The sequence below is a fragment of the Protopterus annectens genome, chromosome 13.part0, assembly GCF_019279795.1.
Source record: "Protopterus annectens isolate FY-2018-M chromosome 13.part0, PAN1.0, whole genome shotgun sequence".
Lineage (NCBI taxonomy): Eukaryota > Metazoa > Chordata > Ceratodontiformes > Protopteridae > Protopterus > Protopterus annectens.
Window position 1 is genome coordinate 204,893,024 of NC_056747.1, and position 9,722 is coordinate 204,902,745.

General features: G+C 35.1%; 1 protein-coding gene across 4 annotated transcripts in view; it reads left to right on the plus strand.

Moving 5' to 3' along the window:
* Window positions 1-9,473, plus strand: part of LOC122817708 (mucin-17-like) — a 283,584-nt gene extending 274,111 nt beyond the window's left edge. For all 4 annotated transcript variants that reach the window (XM_044090784.1, XM_044053731.1, XM_044090785.1 and 1 more), the window contains 2 exons: window positions 1,513-1,631; window positions 8,786-9,473. In XM_044090784.1, the coding sequence (XP_043946719.1) occupies window positions 1,513-1,631; window positions 8,786-8,884 (218 nt within the window). In that variant the 3' untranslated portion in view covers window positions 8,885-9,473. The remainder of the gene's footprint in view (window positions 1-1,512; window positions 1,632-8,785) is intronic.
* The last annotated feature ends 249 nt before the right edge of the window (window positions 9,474-9,722 follow it).

The window sequence follows — 9,722 nt, forward strand, 5'->3', positions numbered from 1 at the left end:
CACACACACACACACACACCTAAATGTTTCTTTCACCATTTTCCTCTTCTCTGAAAGGTGTTTGCTTTTTTTCAGTGTGTGAACTTCACAGCAGCTTCATATGCTGCTCTATAGTGGCAGACTGACCATTAACACCAAGCTGGGGAACATCCGTTCTCCAATCAGAGTGGCGATGTACAGGTCACTCATTCTCTAACTGAGAGTAACACGATCAGTAACCAGCATCACATGTACAAATCTCACAACTGAAACAGTCAAACAGTTAAAGCCTGGCATATAAACATTCAAAACCTATTTAGCCTAATATCCAGGGAAGCCCTGACATTGCAAATGATGCTTCTAGAATTAGAATACCGCTAACCCTTATCTGCACTGCACTCAGACTAAAACACCTATAACTTCAGTTTCACAATAATGATGGTATGTGGACTAACACACTTAAGGGGCCCAAGACAGCTTCACTACTGCTCACTGCAAAAAGCGGTTTGGCTGCTAGTAACTGCTAGAGTCACTCGGCTACTTAACTGCTCCTGCTGTCCACCACTGGTACACAAACTCTATCATGGCTATGACAGTTATTTCCTTTGCTCATATTCAAAGAATGCAGTGCTACTGTCAAGACTATGCTTCTCCAAATAAATTAGTGAAAAAGCTTTCACAAAGCTTGCAACAGCAGCTTATAACTCAATACATCAAAATATTACAAAACTGCAGAAATTAACCATGGTTAAAGAGCAGCAAACTACATTTCTCAGCATTGGATATAAGTACTGCTGTTCTGACAGTGACTAAATACCTGACATCAAGCAGCAATCACATATGGCAAACTGGTTATAATTGCACGGGGTCAACCTTCTCGTTTTTCACATATTGTAGTATGTGTTTGGGATGCCAACATTACATTATTAAAGTATAATCGGTAGTGTCACTGTACAATAGTGTAGTGGACTGATCTTTTTCTACTTGGATTTGTTTATTTTACACTAGGCATGCTTTTGACTAGTAATGACCACTACAGCCTAACTTTGAGTGATATACAGTATAACATTAATTATAATTATTTGTCTTTTTATAATGATATTCAGTATGAAAACAATTATAATTCTCTGTCCTATATTTTTTGACTACGGCTTGCAATATAACATTAATTATCGTTTCCCGTGTTATATTTTTGAGACAATATACAGTGTGATAACATGTCTTTAAAAAAAGAGCCAATCATAATCCAGATCTATATTACTGCATTTGAGGCAACAAAGCAATGTTGAAGTCATCATCTTTTTGCAGAGGAGTAGTTAACTCTTTCCCTATGTAATTTCTGGTCAATAAATCTTATTAAACTAATGGATATTCTTTATAACCAGGTGAAAAAAAAAAACATCATTTGAACTTTCCTTATCAGTGCATAACACAATATAAAGCATTAATATCTGAAGTGGTCAGTTTTCCTTGAATATTCATGTAAGGATATTTATCCTATCATTCCATTACAAAGTGTGTGTTTTTTTCTAGAAAATCCGGCAGGCGTGCAGCCATACCAACAACCATATGAACTTCCGTACTGGGCTATCATCCTGATCTCACTTGGAGTGCTACTTGTGATGATTCTGCTCTTCCTTTGCTGTTTCTTGGTAAGAAATTGTTGATATTAATATTTATTCCAGAATATAATCAAGACTGCTAAGAACTGCAATAGCAATCCAAGGTGGTAGACTGCCATTACCGAGGGTGTAGTAGCATATCTGGTACAGGTGCTGAGATAAAACCGTGGTTCTAAACAGAGGTGGAATTTAATGATCTGACAGACTGATCCTATGTTGGGGTTAAGTGGTTTTCAAAATCCCACTCCTGGGTAGACAAAAACACTGCTTTTTCTTGCTGAGACTGGATTAGTTCAGCTAGCAGAGAGCATCACAGACAATATACATACCATAAGAACAACAACAACAATCCTTTAATCACAAGCTTCAGAAAATTCAGAGTTTTCAGCAGAACAGGCATATAAAGATAAACATTATTCTCTTTGTTAGTGACTCAGATCTGTAACAGACTCATGGAGTGCTACACTCCCAGTATTTTCTGGTCTTACATTTTGCACATCGATGCTGGAAATGATGCCTTATCACAGTAGAAGACAATTAATACTAGGGCAAAAAAGGTTGACGTCATCTAAATAGCAAGTGGTGGAGGGATCTTTATATGAAGTAAATAGTCTAATCTTTGCAGTTTGACAAAGTCCTGAGTTATGTGAAACAACTGTCTGAAGCATGCTATGTACCCTTTTCTTTTTGTATCATTAAATTCAGTAAATCGATTGCCATCTGGAAAGACAAAATACAGTGCACTGAAGAGCTCAGTGTGACTTGACAAATACTGCTCCATCTTTTTAAGCATATCTATATCTATATATACATATATACATATACATACATATATATATATATATATATAGAGAGAGAGAGAGAGAGAGAAATATAAATATGTGCATGTGTGTGTGTGTGTGTGTGTGTGTGTGTGTGTGTGTGTGTGTGTGTGTGTGTGTGTGTGCAATAATTAAATAGGCAATGTGCAGAGTCATTGATCATGTACGTAAATTTGAATGAATTTTTGCTTTTTAACAAATCACTAAAAACAAGTTTCAACATGTGTTCCATGGGGGCAGCAACTTTCCCATTTCAGTGTCTAAGTCCATCCATTTATGTACGTTAATAAAATGAGCAGCACACAATGTACTAGTAGTAATTTCTATGCGTGTGTGTGTGTGTGTGTGTGTGTGTGTGTGTGTTTTCTGGTGTGTTATCAGTGAAATAAACCACTAGCATTCTGTCTTCAGTGTTGGCGCTAACATCCATTTAGTAGTTAATAAAATGAGCAGCACACAATGTAGTCAGTGGGCTGATTTCCATTTCTATTTCTGTACACGAAACAACCTGGGCTTTTAAAGAAAACATACTATATAACATTTTAAAGTGTGTGTGTGTATATGTGTGTGTGTATATATATATATATATATATATATATATATATATATATATATATATATATAAATACACACACACCACACACACATATACATACATAAGTATACATATACATATGTACATATATACACACCCACTTTTGTATGTATGGAAGTATCATTTCCCATTGAACTAGCATAATGTCATTTGTTTGGTAGACACCACTTGGTTGATGAAACAGATGATAGACATATGATACACAATACTGAATAGGGGAATATTCCTTTTCCTGAGGATAGTGTAGTCTTGGAGTTAATATATTAAATTAGTGGAGATTTGAGGGGTGGAGTATGTGCACAATGTGTCAAAGTTATATGTTTTCACATTGGAAAGTCGATACACAGAATATGTTGATGATGTACCGGTTCAACAGCAAATTATATTTTTTATATATATTTTGATCAGTTCATTTTATGAACTTTTGGGAATGCATCCCTAATTTGCTAAGTTGTCTTCTGTATTTGTGGCACATTATTAATTTATCAATAACTAGATAAATCTGACAAAGCAAATACTTTAGATTTTAGGAGCTTATGAAGAACACTGTCTGATTAAGGGACATGTTCAGAATAAGACAAAAGACAAGCACAGGATGTAGTATTAAATTGTTTGTAACTGGTACTGCATAGATAGTTTCCATGGTTAGTGACAACTTTCACTACGCAGTAAGTCCTTTATCTGAAAGGCGTGCAGCAGAAGCACAGGTCAGACCACATGGAAGTGGCATGGCCTTTTGTGATTCCTGCAGGAATTAGAAAGCTTATTATATTTATGTGAATGCCAGAATCTAGATGTCATAGGCACTGGTGTTGCTCAAGAAATATATCATAACCATGCAGATAGCGAATGTCTTTCTCTGCTCGCATTATTATTCACTAATAATGGTTGGGTTGGTGGCCTAATGGTTAAGGTGTTTGCCTTACAAACACAGGGTGCAGGGTTTGAGTCTCACAAGGGATAATTGGCTAGGCTTACAATGGCTCACAAGGGCAGTTAGCCTTGTACTAACCTATGAACCAATGCTGGTTTTATGTATTCATCCTGCTTCAAACAACAACTCTAAGGTATACCCGGAGTTATCTGGTTGTGAAGTATGCCATGCAGAAGTAGACTGTTATACAAATTAAAACAAAAGTAGTTCATAGTACTACAGATAATACTGCTACTACTAATAATAATTATAATATAATCAGTCTAAAATGCAGTTTATCACCACTTAGGCTACCCAGAATGCCCCAGTTATAAAACCTACCAACGTGGATGCCGTACATACTACCAATACATTGAGACTAATGAGTCTCCAGTCACCATCATTTATTTTCTCAGTACTATTAGTGTTCCTAAATTTTATATATTTAAATTTTATATGTTTTTTTTATTTTTCATTTATCCTTTGTTAACTACATTGTTCCCACTAAACTAGTGGTCTCTTTTCAGGGTAGACCACAGGTGGCATTTATACTAGGTAGAATTTGGCTAGGGCACTGGGGAACTTCTTGTATTCTTTTCAATAGACACCACGGGATCTTTTACATCCATCTGAGCTACTACCAACTCAAGCAGATAGGGTCTCGGTTTAACATTGTATCTGAAGAACAACATACTCAGGAAAGCAACATCCCCCTCCCTTATGCTGAACTGCAGTGTCAGATACTGACTGACCAGATGCAAGAATAGAACCCAGAAAATTTAATTTGATGTTGAACAGTACTAACATTATCTAGAATGAGTAATAGCACAACTAAATAAATAAAGCAGTTCTACTACATCAAAAGGGAAGACTGAACTAGCAGCATGTATTTTTGCTCTTCTTTGCAATATAGAACCATTTATTTCTTCTAGAGGGAGTTATGAGATGATGCAATAACATCATGGCAGGTAGGGTCCCTCTAAAACAAGACATTTTTATTGGTAATACCTCCATCCTGAGAAAATCATTTTCAAGAAAGGCAAAAATCATACTGCAGGCCAAGGAAAAATGTATTAACTAAAGGGAATGAAACTTGTAATAGGGAGATCTGCCTTAACTCAATGGGATGACCATACTTTGGTATTACAAGCATTTCTCCACACTCCCATATGCATGTAACAAACATTGCACTTTCTCCAGCACTTGTGAAACAACTAGCCAAAGACTAGCTGTATGATTCTCAGATTCCAGTCTGCAGGGGAGAGAACACAAAATAAAGCCCACACCTAAAAAGTGGACTCTGACACTACTCACTGGAATCCCTCCCCCATACTTTAAGTGTACAGGCCACAACTACTCAAACCCAGGTATTTCTTATTTTAAATAAAAAAAAACAAAGTGTATATATAAATTATGGTGATCTACATAAAAGATAAGTACATGACTGTTTGAAAAGTATAAAGAAACATCTTAGCCTATGCAGGACGATTCTAGCAGTAAATCATGGAGAATAACTCCTAGGAAAGCATTGGGAGGTCGGGAAAGTAGCAGTTATTCTGTTATTTTTGGGATGATTTAAGACTGCATAAAACTTGTAAGATCTCAGTTCTATTATTTATTATTGATTTACTAAACTGTTACAAGATTAAAGCTGTATTATTTTTGATTATGCAGCATGCAGAAAACTGCAAAATAGTAACGCACTCCTGCATTGTTCTCGTGTCACTTTTTCATTCTGTATGAAAAAAGTATTAATATTAATACTACAACATGCCCTTAACTAATGCTACTGCAGCTTACTGTGTAATGTGACCGAAGTAAGCATGCCCTTTGTGTATGACCCTAATTAATGAAAGTAGCAGTGTGTTAATAAAAATTATTTTTACAGTATTTTATTTTGTTTTACTGCACTGTTACAGAATGTTTACCCTTCTGCTGCATGCGTGTGTTTGTGTCTTTGTGTGTATGCACATATGATTCTTTACTGGGATACAGCACCCACACAGAAATGTTTCTGACTTGGCCAAGAACAATGGAAAAGTGACTTGCAAAGGATGAAGGAATCAAAACGGAGCACAGGAACCAGATTGCTAACTCTTCATAGTGTTAATTTTCCTGTGTTAACTGGTTAACTGCTGTATCTTTGCTAGACAGGGGTCCAGGAAAGTAAATAATGTGGGAAGAAATAGCCAGGGAATTGTTATGGCTAGGTTTGTATAGGCCCTAGGGCTGATAGCCTAGTACCAACCTATGAACCTATGAACCTATATGTTTGTGTGAGTATATAGCAATATATGGGGGGTAGACATGCACACATATACTGACATGCATGTGAATCATAATAATGATTAAATACCCATGGAGTATGTATTTCTCAAGATCTTTTTTAACAATAATCATAGTTTTCATTCTAACTATGTGCAGTGTGAAAAACAAATCAGTTTCAAAACAAGACAGTGTGGGGATGCAACCTTTCCTCATTAGGAAATACATCCTTCTAATCCCCTTCACTAACACTTCATTATATTTTTGTTCATTAAAGTTCCTTACACCCCATAAAATCATTTTACCATGAAATTTTATTTCAGTAGTAGATTCTGAAATATCTGGCCTTAACACTGTAAACAGCACTAAGTCATAGGACCACCATTCAGTATTCTATATCCTTACAGAGCACCCTAAAACGCAGACGGTTTCGTTCAGCAAATCCCTTGTAAAGCTTCATAATAATTTATTTTCATGTGATATTTTAACAATTTAGTAGCTTAGACATACAAAAAATGAAGGGGAAAAAGACAGTATAAAAAAAAAAAAGAAATAATGTGTTGGTCCATTAACAGAAAATACAAACACTGTAACACAGACATAATGTAATATCTATTATTGGCCCAACATAGATTTTGCAATTTCATGAATATTAAGGCATGCCACTGATCATTGGTTATAACTTCCAGTGACGGGTTTGTGCCAACCTAAAAGCTTGAATAACTGCAAGACCTGTGCTTGTCCAAAGAAATGGACTATATTACATTGTATTCATAGGTTCATTGCTATGCACTAAGCTAGCTGGCCTTGCCTAGCCAATTCCCTCTTTGTGCTTGATATAACTGATCACGTTTGGTTATAGATTATCTTTAACCATTTCACTGCCAATTTTGTATCTTGGAAGAGGAAGTTCAGTCTATGTAAGTAATAGGACAGAGTCTCAGGCTAATCCTTTTAGAGAGTTCACCTTATGATAACTTACCCCTTATAACAGTAATGCCAAAGACTTGCACCTGAAAGTCACATCCAGCTTACAGTGCCTTGCAAAGGTAGCCATTGTACCAATATCGAGAGTTGCATTTCTGAAAAAAAAACTCAAGATGTAGCAACTGCTCTAGTAGAATAAGCATTTTAAAGAGAAGAAAGGAGCATACTGTGTTTGATATTACAGAAGAGGATGCAACCTTACATTCTTACTATACATATATGGGTCCCCTTCAGATGGTCGAACTTTTAAAAGCTCTACTTTCATATGACCGATACCATATGATCGAACTTTTAAAAGCTCTAACAATCTGAATGGGGATCTCCATACAACATGGAATGGCAAGATTTCCCTTTACTGCAATGTAGTGCGATCTTGGAGTTGGTCTGTTTAAATAGCAGGGGGGGGTGCTTGCCCCCCCTGCTAGCACTATTTAGTTTTTTTGTGGGTTTATTTTTTTTCACATTTTAGAATATTCAAAGGTTTGATCATATGGTCTCGACCATATGAAAGTTGAGCATTTGGATGTTCGATTATGTGAAGTAGACCGCTTTGGGAAAAAGACAGAAACTTAAAATAATGATATTCTCTTTAATTACTAAAGACACACCATCCATTTTAGCAGTCCTGAAAACACTGAGTTCCATCAATAATATATTCTTGATGGAACTCCAACAGCTGTTGCCAAGGGGCTCATGATGATTTACAAGTTGCCAACACCAGAATTCCAAATGTGCAAAGCAGGTCTTTTTTTGACTATCATATTCATTGAGCTGAAAATAAAGTTTCCTCATGAGGGAGGCACCCTCTTCCTCTGAAGTTAAAAACCTGATTCCTGCATTAGGAACTCTGGAAACTGACACACTTAGCATTGTGTCATTTTCTCACCATGACAGTTGTGTAGATACACAAATATACAAGTAGACAACTGGGTATAATTTAACACAATTAGTCAACGTAAGCTGCATGTTGTTAAAGGTGGATGTCAATGCAAAATGACCAAGGAAGAAAAATACTAACGTAATATGTAACTTATCAATGTGAAAATTTACCCAGAACTGAATAGATGTGAGACAACAACAGTAGCAGTTATACCATTCTGCTGCTTTATTCACATAAAACCATTTCTCTAATGCTAAAGATTAACTCTTTGACAGTTACACTGTTTATAAGAAAAACATGTTAAAATACACATTATGTACTCAGTGAATACGTTGAGGTGTAATGAATGTTTAATATGGATGGTCTATCTCAAGGTGAAATATTGTTTTCTTAATTTTATTGCCAAATATACTTAAATAAATACTGACTGCAAAAAGAAACATCATGCCATAAAAGTGGATTGCAAAGACAAATGAATGAATAATTAAAATAATAATTTTAATGAATGGAAGAGAAAAATGGAGTTGGCGTATTGCTGTGATATAGCAGAAAATGTATCTGTAGTCATGTTGTTTTAATAACAGGCTAATGCAAACAGATGGGAGAATTTAATATAGTTATTTTTATTTCATTGTTGACATAAGAATATACTTAAAATATCTTGATACTGCTTGGGACTTACATCTAGTAATGTACTATATCTTTCTGTGTCCTGTTTTTCAGCTTGCATTTTGTTTAAAAAGGAGACTGGGATCGTACAAGATGGAACAGAGTCCATATGGGGAATATTTTTCTCATTTAGATCTCAGAAAGCATTACTGAGGATACATACCTTTTGGCATCACCACATTATTATCCAATCCTCCATCAAGACACTTCTATCATTGGCACTTTTTTTTTATGAAACAATAACAGGACTATTCCTTATTCCTTGTGGTATATTTATGTTTACATTTTATGAAACAATTTATGCATGGAAAAATGCTAGGAATACATATCAGTCCATTGTGATTCTATCCATATTTTCATACTGGCAACTTTTTTGTTATTTCTAGAGAGAAATGTTTGCAGTACAAAGTATTACATATGAAATGAGCTACAGTGTTTACTTTTAAAAATACAATTGTTACAACCAAAGAATGTCTGTAAGCAGAGTATTACGTGCAATACTAAATTTATATTTAAGCTTCTGTAATTTTGGACTGAGGTTTTTATTAAAATAATTCAGAGCAGTTTACCACTAAATATATGTTTTGTAAAAGTACATTGTAAATGTGTACATGTAATTTGTAAGGTTTTCAGACTGTGGATGTGTTCTTAATTTTTGTAATGTACATTGTGCTTCAAAATTAAAGTATCCTGCTAGGAGTCAGATGACATAAACAAATAAAATTATTTATTGTGCAGCAAATGGCAATTTTAAAATATATTTACTATTTATTTAAAATGTAATCTTAACATGTGATTAGGGTCTAAACTGTCTTTTACACAAAAAATGTCACAGTGCTGGTGGAAACATATAATGTAGCCTATCTGAAATGGTTTAAATTATAAACATGCCGGAGCAGTACAATGCACTTTATTCATTATGTCATTATATTGATTCAGGAGCTGTAAAGAACAAAACCAGTCCTACTGCTGCTTATTTTAACTGCTACAG